The 20563-nt window shown below is 55.2% G+C and overlaps 1 protein-coding gene across 1 annotated transcript in view; it reads left to right on the top strand.

The window, feature by feature from the left end:
- The window catches only part of TIMP2 (TIMP metallopeptidase inhibitor 2), a 46522-nt gene extending 26206 nt beyond the window's left edge, over positions 1 to 20316 (top strand). Inside the window, exons 2-5 of the mRNA XM_036069582.2 lie at positions 7243 to 7343; positions 9321 to 9429; positions 15455 to 15579; positions 17395 to 20316. Of these exons, the coding sequence (XP_035925475.1) occupies positions 7243 to 7343; positions 9321 to 9429; positions 15455 to 15579; positions 17395 to 17592 (533 nt within the window). The 3' untranslated portion in view covers positions 17593 to 20316. The remainder of the gene's footprint in view (positions 1 to 7242; positions 7344 to 9320; positions 9430 to 15454; positions 15580 to 17394) is intronic.
- The last annotated feature ends 247 nt before the right edge of the window (positions 20317 to 20563 follow it).

Below are 20563 nucleotides of genomic sequence, written 5' to 3'. Positions count from 1 at the left end.
TGGGCTCACAGTGGGAAGGAAGGGTGGCGGGGCGTGAGTCGGGGGCCTGCCGGGGTCCTGGGGGGCTGGGGCAGGCGGCCGAGCAGCGAGTGCCCCAGCTTTTCTCTGCACAGCTGATGAGCTCTTAGAGATGTTTCCCTCGTGCTCCCAAGGGGGCCTGAGCCAAAGGACAGGAAGTGGAGGTGGGAACGCTGGTCTCCATGGAGACCGGGCATCCAGTGGACAGCAGCTCATGGGAAGGTGCTAGAATCTCCAAAGGCCCAGGGCTGGAGCCACACTGCTGTGTGCTGTCCTCTCTCGTGCACCCGGTCACCCTCCCTGCCCCACCCTCGGCCCCCACAGACACATCTGCTCCGAGTGGTGGTGAGTGCAGGCCTTTCCAGCCCTGGCCTGAGTCACGCCAGCCAACCTCGCCCTCACCCTGGACAGGCGCAGCCCTACCCCAGAGCTGGGGACGTCGGTCGGCTCCCCGGGATGAGGAGGCTTGCAGGGACCCGAAAGTGGCTTCTGGTCTGTCGGGGCAGCTGCTCAGACAGAGGGAGCCCCTGGTTGCCTTCTACCACCACAGAAAAGTTTTAATTATAAAATGAGCCCCCCACACCCTTTTTCTCAGTTCCCTAAAAGAAGTGAATTGGAAGAAGTCGGCTCCCCTGCTGACTGAAAGCGGCCAGGCCCTGACACCAGGGAAGGTTGGCGGGGCCAGGTGTCCAGGGAAAGCCCCCCACCCCCGGTGTCCACCGTGGGGCACCTGCAAATGCGCAGCGTGGCCAGACAGTGAGGCCGGAGGGGCAGGTGGGGCTGGATGCTCCCAGGGACGTCTGGGTGCTGAGCCAGCGCTGCCGCCACCCATTCCTGTGACATCTCCCAGGCTGTCGGACCGCACCCCATTTCTACGTGCGGTTCTGTGGGGAGGGGCGTGGCCTGGAGACCCAGGGGTCCGAGCGGGCCTGCAGTCCATGTGAGCCCGCTTCTCTTTTTCAATCACTGTCTGCCCCGTTCCCTGCCCTCCAGCTGGGGGGGGTCGCCTACCCTGCTCGTGGAGCAAATGCAGGCCCATTGGAGAGGTTCAAAACCATCCTTACTATGCCCCCCAAAGCCCACTGAGGTGCCGTTAGGGATCCCACGGTAGTGGGGGGCAGGGCCCTGAAAACGTGCTCCTTTGGTTACAGCTTTTATAGGCCAAAGCTGCAGCTGTTACTGTGGGGTGTGTCTGGGTGGAGATGGGGGCTGTGGGGCACCCCCTGGCTTTCCCAAGTCTGGCCCCGAGGGCTAGTGTGTGGGTGGGATGGGGGCGCCACAGGGCTGCCCTCAGCCAGACTTTGGACCAGCTCATCAAAACTCAGAGGGGCCTCAGCCAGGTCGACCAACCATACAGTGTCACCTGTTCACCCAAAAGGGATAAGAAACTCCCAGACGGCAGCTGCAGGACGTTGTTACAGGTATTAGGGGGGACGTTGGTCGCTCTGTGATTGGAGGGTGTAAATGTCCAGACTCAGGGTGCCCCCTTCTCTGGAGAGCGTAGACGAAAGCAGGGAACCCTGCAGCTGTCCCCAAGCGCCCCAGCGGAGTGGAGCGCATCTGGAGTAAGGGGCAGCTGGGTTTCCTCTGAAGAGGTTGGCATGTAATTCTGCGTGGAGATGAGGAAGTGGACCGAGTGACCCACGGAGGGCGTTTGCAGCCCGGGCAATGCAGTGGCCCTGTTTCCACCTAAGAAATGCCCTTCCCCACGCTCACCCCCATGATGGCACACCGCTGCGCGCGGTGGGCTTGGCTCAACTGCATTCCGGTTACCGTGCAGGGTGACCCCCTCTCGACTGGGGGCAGGACAGGAGGGTCTTTGGCAGATGTACTGGCAAGCTGAGGGCCCCATCTCTCCATCCTCCTACATGTGTGGCACTGGGAACATGCCCCTAGCGGAGGGACCCCAGGGCTGGGAGCAGGACGGACGAGCAGAGCAGTGCCATCCCTGCGGGCAGCAGTCTCCCTGGGCGACCCTCCCGGGTTCTCGCTGGCGGCTGCAGCCCGTGGGCTGGGCTGAGACGGGATGTGGCCTCTGCTGACATTGAGCCAGCCCTGCCACTCTGATCCGTGCACTGGTAAGGCTCAGATGATCCAGGGCTGGATTTTGACCTTGTACTTAGACGAGTGTTTTTTCTGAACCCCAGAGATTCCCACGACTCTTCTGGGCAAATGCGTGATTTTTCCCTAAGCCAGAAGCTCAGCCTCAGCTGGTACGGGGGCCTAGGGACTTAGCGTGAGTTGAGTGCATTGAAACAAGGCCACGAGGGTCTCAAAGTCATGTTTTAATATCCACAGCTTTACCTGGCTCTGGAATTGGGAGCCGGTGCCCAATTGGGAAGCGGTGCCCCATTGGGAAGTGTCCTATTAAGATATATTCGTATATGTAGCAGATGGGATTCCTCCGGAGAGCGGCCAGGCTCGCGGCAGGATAGTAAAGACGACTCAGTGGGTGTGAAATAAATGAACTCCTTAGAGGCCGTTCTCTTTCTGGGTCTGGCTCCCCACAGATTGTGGGGATGGCTTGCTATTCTCCGTTGCTTCCCCAGGAATGTCCACGGACGCAGGAGGACTCACAAGATGTCGGTGGGGTGCAGGCGGGATGATCTGAATCTCTGCCTGGGCTGGTCAAGCGTGCCCCCCCACCCCGGGCCCACGCCAGCCCAGGCCAGCCCAGGCCATGTTGCGTGCTGAAGACACCCTAGGTTTCCTGAAAGCCCCCTGCTCTTCTCACCCCACCCCACCCCTGCCGCCCGCCCCGGGCAGCAGTGGGACAGTCTGGCCTCCCTGGGTCTTCCCTGGGCGGGCGTCCTCTCTCATAGTCTGAACAAAGCTTGTGTTCCTTGGATCATCGTCCCCGACCTTGACTCTCCACCCACCCAGCTCTTTTCCATCCCAAATCTGGCTGGGTGTACCGGGGATTGTTTTTGCAGGCTGCTAGCAGGGGGAAGTGACATCATGTGGTGTCCGCGGCCCGAGGGGTGGGGGCAGGGGCTCTGCGGTTGCGTGTGCTTTGAATTAAGTTGACGGTTGTGCATCCCAGTAGCCAACATCTGGCGGCGAATCCATCAGCCAGTGTATCAGCCTTGATCTCAAACCCAGATGTTGTGTTAACGGCAGAAGGGAAAGAAGAAAAACAAAATCTGCGCAGCTCAGGGAGAGGCCATCATTTTTGAGCACAAAGCAGTTAAAACAAGGATCTTTATAAAGCCTCCTGCTCCCACCGCTGCCTCTGGTTCCTACAGCCAAGGGCAGGCCTGTGGGGCAGAGCCGCTCACTGCTGGGGGATGGACAGGATGTGGGCTGGTCGCCCACCCCAGGGCCAGACAGCTGGCCCAGCACATAGTAGGTGTTCAGCAAACATATGTCCATGCCTGGATTTTAATTTCCTCTCAGACTCTTTGGGTCTCTTTGCTTTTCCCCAGTCCTGGCCTTTAAAAGGCCTGGGATTGAGCGGGGCCCATCCTTTACTTAGAGTGGCCTCCATCCCAGAGCTTTGGTGATGCCTGTCTCCTGGGGTGTTGGAAATGCCTTTCTGGAGAGCTCTCGGCCTCCTCCCTGTCCGCCGCTTGGGTTGGAAACGGTGTGCTTCTCTGTTCCCCTGTCCATTGTCTGACTTCTTGCCTGGGTTGGATGCTCCTTAAAGGCCATCTCTGTTTTTCGAAGACCCTCCCTCTCCTTATGCCTTTCTCCCGTGGGCAGCAGAAGGAGGCCCACACTTTTAGGATCACTTGAAAGGCTCCGAGCCTCAACCTCGAGCTCCGAGTCTGGCTGCTAAGAAATCCCCACCCCAGCCTCATGCTGGGGGCAGAAGGCTGAGGGTCAGAATGTCTGCAGCCAGAGCTGGCTGGGGTCCACCGTGAGGCCGCCCCAGCCCTCCTCCCTGTGGGGCCCCTCCACCTGTGTCCCCCAGGTCTCCTGCCCTCAGCTTGCCTATGGGATCCTCCGGCTTTGATGAATTTATTTGCTAAAGCTTTGCTTATGCCCTTCCCCGCCTAGAGTGCTGAGCCCACACGGCCCCTGCTGCCCTGAGCGGGTCCACGGCATCTCCGTGGACAGATGAATGCGCAGCATCTCTCCTTCGTGTCCGGATGGTGTTGATGCTTTCGGAAGATTTCCATAAAGCTGCTCTTTCTTTGCTTCTCTTGATTCTCTTTCTTTCCTTCACATTCTCTCTCATTTTTCAAAGTGGGGAGGAGGTTCCCACCCCAAATTCAGAGACCCTGAAGAATCGTGAGTTCTTGTTTTGCATGGACAAGCCCAGCTGGGGTTCCTCCTGGCCCCTGCCCCCCACTTCCCTGCAAGCCGCGGGCAGCCTAGGAGCCAGTTCACATTCTAGTCTCAACCCGCAAGTCTGCCCTGGACCCTGGATGCAACCACTCCCTTTCCGATAATTTAAAAAAGGAAAGTGTGCCGTTCTGTCGTCTTGAGCTAGACGTGCATTGTGTGCCAGGCCCCTCATCCCCTACTCCTCCCGGCAGCCCGGAGGAGTGCAGGGGCTGGGGGGTAGCTCAGCGAGGTCAGGGAATGTCCTTGGCACTACACGGCGGGGAGGGGGCTAGGGCAGGGGCTAGCCCGGTGCTGCCCCTCCTGAATACCGATTCGGACTGCCTAGGAGGCTTAGGGGCTTTTCTAGGACAAAAATGCATGGATCTGGATGCATGGAACAGAATGGAACCTGTTCACTGAGAGGAGCGTTGACTGGTGTTCTCCTCGCTACTGGCTGTTTATTGAGGACCTGTTTTGGGTTAAGCATCGTGTGAGGTAGCGGACCTCTGAAAAGCAGTTCGGAAAAGCATGCAGGACTGGGTGTATCCTAGGGAAATCCAGCAGCAGCGCTCCTCCCACAACTGTTGTCTCCCTTGGGCGTTCCTGGTTCCTTCTACCACCAGCCAGCGACCGTGCTGACGCCCAGTGACGCCTGGGGCGTTAATCTGGGATGGTCCGGGATTTGCATCAACACTTCCCCGTGTGGGGGCGCAATAGGGTATAGATGTGGCAGGTAGTGAGAGAGACCACAGACGGACTCAGCTGGGCTGCCCGGATGTCTCACGGACAGCCCAGTTCCATCTGGCAAGGACCTAGCGGGCACTGACTGGTCAGAACGTAGCCTCTGCCGGGTAGAAGCCCCCTGAGCACACAGGCGTACAGGTGTTCACGACGGGATGGACGACAGATGTGGAATGTGCCAAGTGCCACAGGAAGACAGGATCTCCCAGAGCAAGGAAAGGGCGATTTTACCTGGGTCTTGAAGGATGCGTAGAAGTTTTCCTGGCAGGGAGGGGTAGATGGCATTCGGGGCAGAAGAGCCTTGTCTGTCCAGAGGTGGGGACACCCCTGGGCAGGTTTGGGTTCAAGGGACTATTGTGGACTGGCGGAACAGCGGGACGGGAGCAGCTGGGGTAACGAGACAGCCGCTGGCTGGCACCAGGTTGCAGAGGGGTGTCCTATTATAGAGGAGGGCAGTGGGCGGCTGAGGAAGACGTTTGAGCCCGGAGGGATGCGGCTATAAAAAGTCTGCTGGTGCTGGGGGTGGAGAAGGGTGGGATCGGGAGGAGCCACTGGAAACAGACCCGCTCCCAAGGGCAGAGCCCTCTGTTGTACGTGGCCCACTGGGTGGCATTTCCTAGATGTGGCTTTGCAGGTTGGGGCCTGGCTTAGCCTGGGAAATAGGAACCTGCGGCCTCTGCCCATCATGACTCAGCTCCAACAGAAGAAGGCATAAGAATGGGGTTTGGTGGGCGCCTGGGTGGCTCAGTTGGTTAAGCGACTGCCTTCGGCTCAGGTCATGATCCTGGAGTCCCGGGATCGAGTCCCGCGTCGGGCTCCCTGCTCAGTGGGGAGTCTGCTTCTCCCTCTCCCGCTCCCCCCCTCTTGTGCTCTCTCTCTCTCATTCTCTCTCAAATAAATAAATAAAATCTTAAAAAAAAAAAAAAAAGAATGGGGTTTGGGCCTGGGCGGGGCAGGGCGGGGGGTGGGGGTAGGGGGTGGGAGTAGGGGCCGGGGGGCGGGCAGGTTGTCTTTGGTGCCGCCTGGGGTCCGGGGGATGGGCACGGATGGGATGCACGTGCCCAGGCCTCCCTGATCTATTGGGAAGACAACCCCGGCCAGGGGCTTCCAAGATGCGAGTCGCCCGCCTGGGGGTGGAGGACAGAGGCGCCTCTGTGCCTGGCTCCGTCTGTTCCCTGTTGCCCTGTTTTGCTCACATCCACATTAGCATAATACTCGCCCGAGTGACCCTGCGCAGCTGGGCCGTGGAGGGCAAAGCTTTTAAAGCCATTAAAACAGGCCGTGCCACCAGCCGATAAGCCTCCGAATGAAACGAGGGAGGGCTCTGCCCCAGTGACCCGCGAACGGCTGACCCTCACCGCATCGGGGTGCGGGCCGAGGCTGGGTCCTGGCTTAATTGCTGGTAGGACGCCCTGTGGTGCGCAGCCCACGAGCAGCCTCAGGAGCTCTGGCAAACATTCCAGAACCTTCCCAGCCCAGCCTCTTCTCCTCTCCTTCATCTTGTGTCATGGTCTGGGATCATTTTCTTTCCATTTGGCCTCCTTCCTAGGCACCTGTCCCGTGGGTCTGCCGGTGAGGCCCGTGAATGTTTCCTTTGGGGGGCAAAGCACTCTGAGCCTTCCCCTGTCGTGCTCTTGATAGAATATGTATTGTTATTATAAAGAATCACCCACAGGACATTTTTCAGGGTCACTTTTAGGACAGATTAGGCGTAGCAGGATAGACCCTTCAGTTGTAAGACCCCCTAACCCTAAATATGATGGGACCTCTTGGGGAGGCAGTTACCCCTCAGCCTGAAAAAGCCCGTTTGCCAATCGGCCATGGATGGAGGCTGGGTGGTAGGAATCTGACTATCCTTCATTATATGATGATGATTACGGCCCAGTTAATTTGCTTATCTGCTTCCCCAGCCACCAATGAATACACACTGGAGAGAATTTTCAAAAGCCCCCAAGCACTCAAGCATGGCATCAACAAAGAGCTTTCTCGGTGACTACCTCAGGAAGCCCGCTGGTCCTGAGAGACCAGGCTTCTGCTTTTGGCCCCGGTCAGCATCCGTGAAAAATCCTGGGACGAGAAGGGGTCTCCGAGCTTCACCTCTTGCCCCTCCTGCTCGGCGTGTGTGGGGTGTGACCTGCTGGCTCATCTCGTCCCTCCTCGGAGCCAGGACGGCGCTGTGGGGGTTCTGCTCACCTCTGTGTCTTTGTTTCGCAGTGATAAGGGCGAAAGCGGTCAGTGTGAAGGAGGTGGACTCTGGGAATGACATCTACGGCAACCCCATTAAGCGGATTCAGTATGAGATCAAGCAGATCAAGGTAATGGGGACCACCGCCAGGTTGCTCCACCGGGCAGAGCCGTGGCAGGGTCAGGAGCAAGGTTGGGTCCTCCAGAGGCTGGAGACCCCGGGGAGGTGTCCTGCCTTCTCGAGGAACACCGTGCCCCCATCCCCGGAGCAGACACGAGTCGATCCCGTTTTCTTTAATCTGTAAATGCTTGGAAAGTTGTTCCCATTGACTAGGTTATTTCAGAAATGCGTTCTCCTCATTCTGGTGGATAGTAAATGTGTGGTAGAGCCTCAGCATCGTTACGAAGCTGGCCAGAGCTTCTGTGGAACATTCGTGGGTGCCCGTCCTTAGCTGAGCTAGTGTGAGGCTCGAAGGCAAGAGAGCTCGGTCGTTGCGTCTGGGAGCCCTCGCTCCCCCACACTGTGCTGTGGGCTCTAGTCTTGCCTGGTCAGCTTTAAATTCTACAAGGAAGGAGGCCTGTGGGCAGGTGTGGTGGGGGCCAGCTTCCCAAAAGAGGACATGGGGGAAGACGTGGAGACCACGGCCTGGCCGGTGGCGGGACAGGAGGGTCCGCCAGGTGGGAGAGGGACAGGCAGGCATGGAGGCCGTGGACCGAGGGGCAGGTGGGGGGGTCAGTTTTCTCAGAACGTTGCTTGTGTTCGAGGGCGTATGGCGAGGAGCCCGTGTTTGAGAGCAGACGGCGTGGGGGAGGTAGGAAGAACAGGACCAGCCCTGGAGGAAAGTGATCATTGTCAGTAGTCACTACCTTGGTGTTCAGGAGAGAGTCGAGTCTTAGTCTCCAGCTGGAGAGACAGCTTTGTAAAGGCAGGAGCTGTCGCTGGCCGTGTTTAATTTTGTTACAAATATAAGAAGAAGCAGGAAATAAATGTTTTCAGAAGGTCAATGAAATGCTTGTTCATTGCATCTGTGTCATTTGAGGGGGTGACCTGCTCTCTCAGGACCTAGGTCTCTGTGGGAGAGAGAGCGTCTCTGTTCTTGCGGCCTCATCGTGGCGGCGTGGAAAGGCAGGACTTAACACCAAGGCAGCATTTTTGCCCTCAGCGGGAGAGGTCATTTAGGAGAGCACGTTGTCACCATCGGCCTCACCTTTCCTGGGGCGGGTTGGACCGAGCTCTTGCAAAGCTGCTTTATCATGACATTGGGATGACCCTGTTGCGTTGGGGTTTGCTTGTTGAAACAACCCCCTCCCCCGCAAGCCCCCACTAGCAACCCTGGTTTAGGCACGGCAAAAATCCTCACGAGGTTCCAGCCGACTCGCAAGCCCGAGGGCGCCTGCGCTCTGCAGCCTCTGTCTGTGGTCCCGGCGCGTGTGTGTGCTTTCCCCTCTCCACCGCCTCCCTCCCCCCGCGCCCCCAGCCTCCGCTGGGCTGCACCCCCCGGCCGGGGTGGAGGGCCATCCTCCGCGCACACTCACGTCCCCGCCTGTCACTGTCCCCACCCAGTGGGGCAGCAGGAACCCTTGGCTGCGGCGGTCTCACTTCCTGCCAAGGTGTTGGAACGATGCACCCCCCACCTGGGCAGCAGGTGTGTAGATCAGTTGAGACGTCAAACCCCACTGGCCCGTGGAGTCCCATCCATGGCCACGGAGTTAAGGGTGCCTCTCCCATCAAGGAGCCAATGCTTGACCAAAGTTCCTGGCAGTCCTCAAAGGCGGTGGTCCTCCACGATGGGTCAGAGTCACCTGGAGATACACAGGCCTCTCCCTGGAGATTCTGATACGACCTTGTCGGTGGTAGGGAGAGCCCACGTGTTATGGGAAATGGGTGCCGGGGACCCCGTTGTGCCCAGCCTGCTGACAGCTGACCGGATGTGTCCAGAGAATCTCTCTGCAGGTGACCTTCTAATCTAGCTCCTCCGCTTTTCCATGCTGGGGGTCCCACAGGGGCAGGTTGGGCTGCCCCCCCAGGATGTTTTCGGGCGGGGGGGCCCCAGACTTCCTTAGCTATGCAGGCCAGCTCTGCTCACGTCTCACCTTCGTCTTTCCAGATGTTCAAAGGCCCTGACAAGGATATAGAGTTTATCTACACGGCTCCTTCCTCCGCCGTATGTGGGGTCTCACTGGACGTCGGAGGAAAGAAGGAATATCTCATTGCAGGTGCGTATGTGGAGAGGCATGGGCATGCTCTTAGGGACTGTCTGGGGCGGAGTCTCCTGGGCTCCAGGGCTACGGCTCACGCGGAGCCTGAGACACCGCGAGGCCAAGCAGAGCCCTGACCCCGTGAGGCTGTCGGAAGTCTCCGGGCTTCCCTGCCTCTTCCCGTCCAAGAATTCCTGGTGCGTTCTCGCCTGCCCCCCACAACAGTGGAACCGGTGTGACTTGATGGGGAAACACAGTAAGCCAGTATTCACGGGAGACATGAGATCGGGTGGATGCCAAGAGGTGAGAATTTTTGCCTTTTGTTCCTGAAAGGGAGGCTCGTGCCGGACGCTAGAAATGCTCCCTAGGGAACCAGGAGTCAGCTCACAACTTGGGAGGAGACGGGGGGAGTGGAGGGGACAGCTCCCCTAGTCTGACATTATATTTTGTTATACAATCCGAATTTAATCATAAAAATACATTCTGAATCCAAATCTCTGTGACTTGGGGGATTTTCTTCTGTTTGGATTATTTGTACTTTTTCCCCCATTCACTGAGAATATTTAAAAAATCACATACTTAGCAGGTAGGTGCCCACTAGGTGGCTCGCGCTGTGCCCGGCGTGACAGGAGTTCAGGAGGAGATACCCCGGAGGGAAGTGCACACACGCTCCCCCTGGGCGGGGCGGGCAGGAGAAGAAACTAGAGAAAATAAGACAGGGTTTTTTTTGTTGGGGGGAGGGTACTGTGAGCAGCGAGCGAAAGCTCAGGAGGGAGAGACCGTCTCGGGTGGCAGGTGCACGGATCCAAGGATCCAGAGGATTTGGCACTGACCCCGGCTGGGCCGCGCACATGGGGTCCCTGCCGGGGGGAGATGCAATGTGGAGTGAGTGGGACAGAGGACATGGCTGTCACCTCTCCTTGGGTAACATCCCCTCCCTCCCCTAAAACACTCTTGCCTGGCATCTGTGTCCCTGGCTCGTCGCTCCATCAAGACTTCTGTCCCTCTCCTTGGGGATGATGAGAGATTTTTTTTTCTTCTTTGATGGGCACTTCTGACCTTTCTAAATGTTTTCTTATGAGCATCCACGATTTTTTAAGTTTTATTGACTATAACTCACACAGCCTACCATTCACCCATTTAAGGGGCGCCATTCAGTGGTTTGGGTAATCCATCGGGTTGCAACCACGGCCACAGTCGGAGAACCCTGGACCCTTCTGCTCTTCCGCCTCCCCAGCCCCCACTCCCCTCCCCCCAGCTCCAGCAACCGCCAATCTATTTCTTTTTTGATCCCGTGGGTTTCCCTACTTCAGAGTCCTGTGAATGGAATCGTAGACTCTGTGGTCCTGTCTGTCTTGGCATCCCTCGCTCAGCACTGTGTTCAGCACAGCATTTTTTGAGTTCAGCCACATAGCGTGAATCAGAACGCCTCTCCTTTTTATGGCCGAATACTATTTCTTTGACAGGATAGACCACAGTGTGTTCCCCCATTTGTCATCTGATGGACACTGGGGTTGTTTCCACCTTTGGGCTCGTATGCACGATGCTGCTGTTAGCACCCGCCACCAAGTGTTTGCGTGGCTGTGTTTTCATCCCTCTCGGGCCGATGCGTAGGAGTAGAATTTCAGGGCATATGGTGACTATGTTTAATCATTTGAGGAGCTGCCAGACTGTTTTCCAAAGCAGCTGCACCATTTTACATTTGCAGTATCTACTATTTTTACAGTAAGAAAAACAAAGTCAACCAGAGAGACAGGTATGGGGACAGAATCATGAAGCAGGGACTTTCCTGACGGTGTTTGTCACCGTGACCTGGGGGAGGGCAAGGCAGGGCAGGTGCACAGAACACGGGGCGCGGGGTGCAGGCGCCCGGGGAGGGCTGGAGACGACCTGGTCCGCATGTGCCCAGGATGGACAGCATCAGTGTTATCTCCTTTTACTGCTTCCCTGTATTCATAAAATTTTCCAAATGACATTTATTGTTTTTATGGTCAGAAAAATAAGCCGTGGAGAGAAGGGAAGGGAGACGAGACCTCCCATGGTTCAGGGAACTTATTGCCCTAAGGAACCAACGGCTTCCCGTTTTCAGCACCAGGTTGTGTGCTGGTCTCTGGGGAATAAACCCTTAAAAGGAGCACCTCGCTCTTGGTCTCTGGCTCCTCACACCACCCTCTAGAGGCAGCCGACCAGACTGCAGAGCTGCCGAAGCAGGCACGGATGGGAGGCAGGCCAGGGTCCTCTCCCGGTGGGCTCCTGGGAGGGAAGGTGACCTAGGTCTGGGTTCATGCAAACCAGCTTCGCCGTCTCCCTGTTAATAGAAATAGGATCGCCCTCTTCCTGGCCCTGACGGCCTCGGAAAGCTTCTCATGTGGATTCCGTTCAATCCTTATAACCCCTTACAATGAAGGCACTGTTATATGGTCCCCATTTTACAGATGAGGAAAACGGAGGAGTAGAGAGATGAACGATGTGCCCCAGGTCCGGTGGTGTGTGCCTGAACTTTCACACGTGCACTTTCCCAGGCCGATTGTTAAATTCTGGTTGATATCTCATTGGTACCTTGAAATCAGGGCACGAGCATCTGCAGCAGATTTTGGCAGGTGCCGGGCACTGCAGCTCTTTCCCCCCGGGGGGAGCCAGTTGTTAGGCATTTCTCAGCACACCCGTGCCTGGGCTGCACTGCCGGGCGTGTCTTCCTGACTCCCGGGCCCGTGGCACTCTGCTTCTTTGTTTGTGTGGTCCTGGTTTTAGTCTTGCCGCCCCAGCTGCTTCGAAAGTGTGGGTCCAGAGTAAGAGCTGAGGATGGAGGCTGCACACGGCAGCTTGGTGGTGATTATCTTGTGAGTGGTTGCTTTGTGTTATTTCGGGGGACATGGTAGGAGAATCTCTTTATCTATTTTGCTCAGCCTCTTTTCTGGAAGGAAAAGGCTTCTGTGTCCAAATGAAGCATCGTGAGTCAAAGGCAGAGAGCCTGATCATCTCCGTTACTCTGCTAATGTTGATATTCTCATGCAGAAGCTCACTCGTTCATATTTGCCATCAGAGGTCATTTATCACGTCACATGTATGTGTCCTGCTCTGTTCCTACACACGGGTCCATTAAACTGTCCCCAGTCTGAACTAGAAGACAATTCTCCAAGTAACTGTAGCGCACATCTGCTAGGCTTGCTACAACTGAAACCGTCCAAATTGTAGCTCCACTTGTAAAAAAAATGAAGAAGATACATTTTGTTTGAAGATACATCTGCTTGTAACTGTGTGCCTATCATCTTCCACTGTTTCACGTTTAATACTGGAAGCAAGCAAGTGACATGGGGCACATCTGAGTTTCCTAACTGGCCCTGGAGTCTAAGATCCACAGAAGGCACGTCCAGCAGGGGCGAGCCCACCCATTATAGGGGGACCTCGCTGAGCTGACTCCTTTCCACAGCTCAGTGAGGTGGCTCTGGGTCAAATCTGGTGTTTACTTTCTGAGCACAGACTCTCCATCTTGTCCTGGAGTCAGGATGGGCCACCCAGAAATCACGGGGCACAGTAAACCACTCAGCCAGGGCTGGCAGCAGCCCCAGGAGTGACCGCATGGCCCGAGGCAGCCCACCGCCTCTTGGGCTGATGACTCAAGTTCACATGTTGAGCTGGGCACCAGGAGACGCTCATGTTCAGGAACTGTAATAGAATTGGCCCTATAGTTTTCTTCTGCAGCGTTCTCCTCCAAGAGGAAAAAGAAATCTACAGCCCTCAGTTACAAATTTTAATTAATTCCTGTTTTTCTCTCCAAGAAAGACTGTGCATTTTTCCAAGGCAGACGTAGGAAGATGTTGTAACAGATGTTCACATGGTGCGTGCCCAACCAAGTCTTAGTAACTGGACCGGTACAGAAAGGGTGTCCTTTGGAACATTCTGAGATGCTATGTCATTTATACGTGACATCCAAGGTAAACAGGAGCCCCGTAGCCAGGGCCATGGAAGACAGACAGTTTGCATTGCATCTCCGTGTCCTTCCATGTCCTACTCTCGGCGGGGAGCTTGGATTGGTGATGAAAAGATCAACAGCAAAAGAAGGTGGGTGATGAAGCAAACTGTTGGAACAAATACCCATGTCGTTGTCAGTAAACTTTTACTGAGCAACTACTACGTGCGAGGAACTGCAGATAAAAAAAGGATTCAGACTGAACTTTTACCCTTCATGCTTATGATCTGGTTAAGGAGCTGGAGGCATAAGAAAGGCAAAGACCAACAGGAAGCAGACGTGGATGGCAGCCTGGTGAGGCGTTTGGAGGGCGGAGCCAGCACGAGCCCCGCCCCTCTGTCAAGCACGACAAGGCAGGGCCGGAGGAGGGCTACTGTCCGTATATACCTACTCTGGCCGTACATTCCGGAAGGAAGGAGACCAGAATGAGTTACTTGTCATCTGTCCATTTCCGCCCCCCCCCCCACCAGCTACTCTGAACTCATAGAAAAGGGCTGTACAGTTCTTAAAAAGAAAAAAAGAAAAAGCCAAATACTTATTTTGGAAGTATTCAGAGCCACCCGAACACTTCTCTTTCATTAGTTAGGATTCAGAATAAATGCTGCAGTAGCAATCCTGCTCCTTGATCCTTTTATTCACCTGGAATGTCATTTAAGTCCGAACAGACACAAGGGAAAATAGAGCTCCCAAAAGTAAGGGGAGTCGTTAAAACAGAAGAGAGAGCATCAGAATTCACATCCAGGGGGTGCCTCCTGCGACCTGCCCGACACACAGGATGTCCCCGTGCCCACTCGTAGCCTCAGGCCTGCCGACCCACGTTTCCCCTGGCCAGAGATCGCGGTGCGATTGATTCGCTGCAGGGGTGCATTATTAGCACACAAGCAGCATTATTCACCGAACTCTGTTTCTATTAGTGGATTCTCCACGGCCGTGCTGTGCCTGAGATCATTAAGTTGGATGTCCTGGAGCTTTGTCAAGTGGAGAGCCCGGGGTGCAGCCCGAGGCTCCTGTCTGCCCCTCGGGGAGCCTCCCTCTGCGGCTCATCACCCCGCCCTTGTGGCTCTTCACAAGGTGCCATCGCAGCCGGAGGGCTGAGATTTGACATGACCTCTCCAGCCCTCGTTAGGTTCTGCCATTCACCAGAATGCACTTGCCTGTCTTTGTGTCCTGCCTGGCTAATGCCAAGGCTGTCACCAGCACGAACTCTGCGGTGCAGGAGAGGGAAGGAGCAGAATCAGGAGCCTGAGGTCAAAAAGACAAACAGTGCCGCCTCCTCCCCCTGCCCTGAAGGGAATTCGGAGCCGATTTCCAATTTTATAAAATTCCGTGTTTTTGCTATTCATGGTGGAAAAACCCAGACAAGTTCAACATCAAATGGCGGAAAATGTGTGTGAAAAATAAAATGGGAAACAACATGATCTACATACAACGTGATCTCTTTTGTGCGAATACACGTGTGTGAAGGAGTATTGGAAGGAAATGCGTCTTAAGTGTTCGCTGTAATGAAAATGGGAGGTTTTTTCCAACTGTGTCCTTTCCTGTGTCTGCCAAGTGCTCTGGAGTGTTCGTTCTACTCCGCACAAACGATCCGTGATGTATCCGTCAGCTCACGGTGCTGTAACAAAGCACCACAGACCAGGGATTGATTCCCTGGCAGTCCTGGGGGCTGGGGATCCAGCATCCAGGCATGGGCAAGGCTGGCTCTCCCGAAGCCTCTCTCCTGGGGCTCGCAGGCGGCCGTCTCCTCCCCGTGGCCTTGATGCTTGTCCCTCTGTGCCTGTCTGGGTCCTGATCTCATCTTATAAGGACCCCGTTCTTATTGGATGTGGCCCCCCCCATGTGATCTCACTTAATCACCTCATGAAAGACCCATCTCCAAACACAGGCACATTCTGAGATGCTGGGGGTCAGGGCTCCCACACGGGGATTTTGGAGAGGCTGCAGCTCCGCCCACAGCCCACGGCATTGTGAGCAGTGAGCCCCCATACACCCGAGCTGCACTCGGGCACGGGGTTCAGCAGGAGGAGGGGGACCAGCAGCCTGCCTTGAGCTTGGTGATCTCTGTCTCCTCAGGAAAGGCCGAGGGGAATGGCAAGATGCACATCACCCTGTGTGACTTCATTGTGCCCTGGGACACCCTGAGCACCACCCAGAAGAAGAGCCTGAACCACAGGTACCAGATGGGCTGTGAGTGCAAGGTAAGCTGGTGCCGCCTCCTCTGGGCTTTCCCTCATCACGTCTGTCTCCAGGGAGACTGCCGGGCTTTGATCCCTGGCTTTCCAGGACCTCTCCATCCACGGGGTCCTTAGGATAGGACTCTGGGGAGGTACGGCCTCTCCACCAGTGAGGCCATCAGGCCAGGGACAGAGCCCCAGGCATGCCCCTGCAGAGGGATATTTGGGAGGTCCGGGCAATCTAGCCGTGTGGCCTGTAGCTTCTAGGAAGGAGAGCCTCCCAGGGGGAGGAATTTTGTGGGGAGAACAAGATGCTTGTTGTGAGTCCTTTCTATGGATGCACAAGTGCAAAGACTTGAGTGCCTTGGGAAAGAACGTCCCAGCCATTTCCATGCCCTGGGGCCACAGAGAATCCTGACACCCGCCCCCTTCTTAAAAGCAGCCCAGAGGGGCCCCTGGGTATCTCAGTCTGTTAAGTATCTACCTTCAGCTCAAGTCACGATCGAGCCCTGCATGGGCTCCTCAGCGGGGAGTCTGTTTTGTCCCTCTCCCTGTGCCCCTCCCCCTGCCCACCCAGCTGGAGCCGTGCTAACATTACGCGCCGCTGTAGACGGGCCTCCGTGGCCCCAGGCTTGGGTCCTCTCTCTCCTGCCGCCCTTCGTCCCCACCGTCTGTGCCTCCGGCCCCGGCACAGGAAGCAGCGCCAGGTGCCAGGGCCGCTCTGCCCCCAGAAGTGGGTCTGGGGCCGGAAGGCTGCAGGGACTGGCTTTTGCTGATTAGCGCTCTTGCTTGTGCTGATACATCATCGCCAGCCGGTCCCTCAGCTCATTCGAAATGTGAATTCTGACCCACGGCAACGTGTATGTGGAGCAAACGGCTCCGTGCCCAACGTGAAATTAAAACTGAGTTCTTCAGCATCAAAACAAATGAAATCTTGCCACTTGCAGCGATCTGGATGGAACTAGAGGGTATTACGCTAAGCAAAATAAGTCAGAGAAAGAATTATTATATGATTTCACGCATATGTGGAATTTAAGAAACAAAACAGGAGCATAAGGGAAGGGAGGGAAGAACAGAACAAGACGAAACCAGAGAGGGAGACAAACCATAAGAGACTCAAGCATAGGAAAGAAACTGAGGGCTGCTGGAGGGGAAGGGTTGGGGGGGAGGGGGTAACTGGGTGACAGGCACTACGGAGGGCACATGATGGAATGAGCCCTGGGTGTTACATACAACTGATGAATCCCTGACCTCTACCTCTGAAACGAATACTACACTCTGTGTTAATTAGTTGAATTTAAATTTAAAAATTCAAAACAAAATAAAACTGAGTTCTTCCCTTTCCCTCTGTGGCCTGAGTTTCCTCCACCCCAGTGCTGCTTGCCGATCCCCCCAAAGCCCGTGCATGCTTCAGAGCAAGAGAGCATCCTTTTTATTTGACTAGAACCCAGCTCCAGGAAATTTAAGACCCTCTGTGGTTGTCGTTCTCCTCCCAGGAGGGTGCGGCTACGCTGAGGCCTTTGTGTCATGCTCAGAGGGGCCACCGGCCGTCGCTGGGGGCGCAGGGACAGTGCACAGGGGTCCCGCCAGAGCCCATCCCCCCCACCCAGGCAGCCTGCCTTGCTGCTGCTTAGAGAGTAGGGGGAGCTCAGGAAAGGCTGCTGATGGAATAGGTTCGACTCGAGCCCCCGTGTCCCGCCCCGCCGCTGTGCTCATGTGGTCATTCATTTGACAAACCGCCCTTGAACGTCTTTGCCGGGTGCGTGGCTAGGCTCTGGAGATGCCTCCTTGAGCGGCCTCAGTCCCTGACCGGATCCGCCTCCGTGTCCCTCTTCCTAGATCACGCGCTGCCCCATGATCCCGTGCTACATCTCGTCTCCGGACGAGTGCCTCTGGATGGACTGGGTCACGGAGAAGAACATCAACGGGCATCAGGCCAAGTTCTTCGCGTGCATCAAGAGAAGCGACGGCTCCTGTGCGTGGTACCGTGGAGCGGCGCCCCCCAAGCAGGAGTTTCTCGATATTGAGGACCCGTAAGCAGGCCAACAGCACCCCTTTGGCCAACGGAAAAGCCTCCAAGAGTTTAGACTGGTCCAGCTCTGACATCCCTTCCCGGAAACAGCATGAATAAAACAGTCATCCAAGTGGGTCTAAATTAGTGTGAGTCTCCTCCCACCCCCATTTCCCTTTTAAACGTGGTCGTGGTCCCACACCCCATCCGCCAGCCTGGGCGTCCTTGGGTGCGGGCAGGGGTGGGATGCATGGGCCCAGCCCCAGCCCTGGCACCGTCACAAACACTGAGCAGGCGGCCCGTACGTAGGAGTCCCCCAGGCCTGGTCAGGGCAGAGCCTGGAAATGTGCATTTTGCAGAAACTTTTGAGGGTCGTTGCAAGACTGTGTAGCAGGCCTACCAGGTCCCTTTCACCTCGAGAGGGGCATGTCCCTCATTTCCTGCAGCTTCCACACCTCTGGCCCTACGGTGGCAGTCCCCGCCCCTGCAGGTGCCCGTCTCCTCGGTGCCCATCATGGACTCCCAGTACCTGTGACTCCCATAAATTCAGAAGCAGCCCTGGACCAGTGGCTCGCTCTCGAAGGAGCCCCAGTTAATCCTGCTAATCCGCAGACTCGCAGTGGGAGCCACGCTCCAGGGCCTTGTACGATGCGGGTGACAAGCTTCAGCTTCGGCCAAGTCCTTTTCAGTCCCCCTACCACACACCCCGACTCTCGGGCAGTCCGTGGCATTCTGCCCCAAGGGCAGACGTTTGGGGGGACACTTGGCTCCCCTTGCCGTTTATTCCCAGGCTTCTGAAATCAGTCTGGCTTCCTCCTCCTCCTCCTCCTCCTGGCATCAGGCATGCAGCTGAGTTGCACACGTTGGCTTTGCAAGGGGTTGCCCGTGGCCAGTGGCAGGCTGGTTGTGCTCTGTTTGCACATCCCGAGGACATCGAAAACCGGGTCCTGCTGTGCCCCCCAGCGCACCTCAGAGCCCCTCCTGAGCAGGTGCCACAGCTTTACCGTGACACCCCCCTTCCCCCCGCAAAGACGGACAGTCACTGCGCTGGGCACGGATTTCTGGGAGTGAAGTTAGCTGGGCGTGTTGTGAAGTCTTACCTGGGAAGAGAGAAATTGGGGAGGTAGGTGGGTTCGGTGAATTTCTTTCTGGGCCTCTGGGATGCTGCGGCCAACATCTCATTTTTCTAAAGATCAATTCTCAGATAATCTGTGAACCCAAATCCCAGCTGTACCAGCCTCCACTTAGATTTGTCATATTCGATGTCTCGGTCAAAAAACATCCTAGAGGACTAGAGAACCTGTTCCCTGAGCACGGCTTTCTGCGGCCAGTAAAAAGGGGATTAACGCAAGCAGAAATCTCTCAGTAACAAAAAGTCATCTTTTTCTTCCTACTTGTATATGGTATAAACGGTTCTGAATTTTTCATGCAAATTAGGCAAACGTACATGGACACGAGCACATGCGCAAACACACGCACACACGGAAACCCAAGTGTGTCAGCCTGTGAGTGGTCCTCCTGCAGAATGCTTCCAGAGTCACCACGTTCTAAGCATTGCTGTACTCTGCGGTGACCCCAAACCACCCGTAAGACTCCTGACCCCCACGTGGCAGGTAGCCCCCCATGCCTGCCAGGACCTGGTCAGCATAGATTTTGATGACTTCCCTTTCTAGGGCAGACTAGGGGAATAGCCAGGAATCAGCCCCCGCGTTAAGGGTGCTTTCATGCTGTACAGTGGTAGAAAGTTTGTAAGATGTCATAATGGACCAGTCCATGTGATTTCAGTATATACAAGAACACCAGACCCCTCCAATCAATATAACACCCCACCCCTGTTTGCCTCCTGTATGGTGTTATCATATGTAACATTTACTCCTGTTTCTGCTGATTTTTTAAGTGTTTTGGTTTGTTTCTGACATCAGCTGTAATCATTCCTGTGCTGTGTTTTTTATTACCCTTGGTAGGTGTTAGACTTGCACTTTTTTTTTTAAGGTTTCTGCATCGTGGAAGCTTTTGACCCTGAATGGAAAGCATGGCATGGTAGCTAGCCTATGATGGTGGATTCCTTCAGATCTTTTCTTTCCTTCTTAGAGTATGGTTGCTTTTTCCATCTGCTACCTTTTGTTCTCTGGTTCAAATCATTACAAAGTAAAGGATCTTTGAGTTGGTTGGTTTTAAAAGATGGCCTTTATACTCAATCCACACACATTGGTCTTCTAGCCATGCTGAGCAGAAAACAAAAACAGAAACAAAAAATTCAAGATGAAGTGCCCGGTGGCAGGCAAGAGACAGAGCCACCCAGATACCGTCAGAGTCAACAATTGCAATGTGCACGTAGTTGAAGAAGGCTCTCCATTCGGCATTGTTTAATTTATATGTTATGTTCTATGCACTGCTCATTCCTCCTTCCATTCTTGTCTTCATGCAAGCAACTCAAAATATTTAAAATGAAGTTTACATTGTAGTTATTTTCAAACCTTTGCTTGATAAGTATTAAGAAATATCGGACTTGCTGCCGTAATTTAAAGCTTTGTTTGATTGTGTTTGTTTTTGCTTGTTTTTTGGGGTTTTTTTTTTTTTAAACTTTTGGGCAATGTGTTTTTGCTGGAATATGAAGTCTGAGACCTTCCTGTGCTGGGAACACGTGAGAGCTGTTGAACGTTGACAAGCAGACTGCGCATGTTTCCGATGCTTTGTATCATTCTTCAGTGATCGCTCGGTCAATGGACAATAAACAGTATTATCAAGAACCCTGGCTCTGTGTGGCTGTATCCGATGCTCAGAGGAGCCTGTCCCGTGGAGGTGGACATGTGTCCCCAAGAGGAAGAGAGGCCTGGGTGCCTTGAGGGATCCACTGGCATCTAATCAGTGTTCAGAAGTCTCCCGTGGTCTCTTCAGTGCTTTCTTATGGTCCTCTGGCTTGCATCAGGAGCCTAATGAGGGCCATACCTGGCAATTGCTCTTGAGGCTCTTTTTTTCTGCAGGTTTTCCTCCCCT

Source organism: Halichoerus grypus, chromosome 2 (assembly GCF_964656455.1).
Source record: "Halichoerus grypus chromosome 2, mHalGry1.hap1.1, whole genome shotgun sequence".
NCBI lineage: Eukaryota > Metazoa > Chordata > Mammalia > Carnivora > Phocidae > Halichoerus > Halichoerus grypus.
This window is presented reverse-complemented; position numbering and strand designations above follow the sequence as displayed.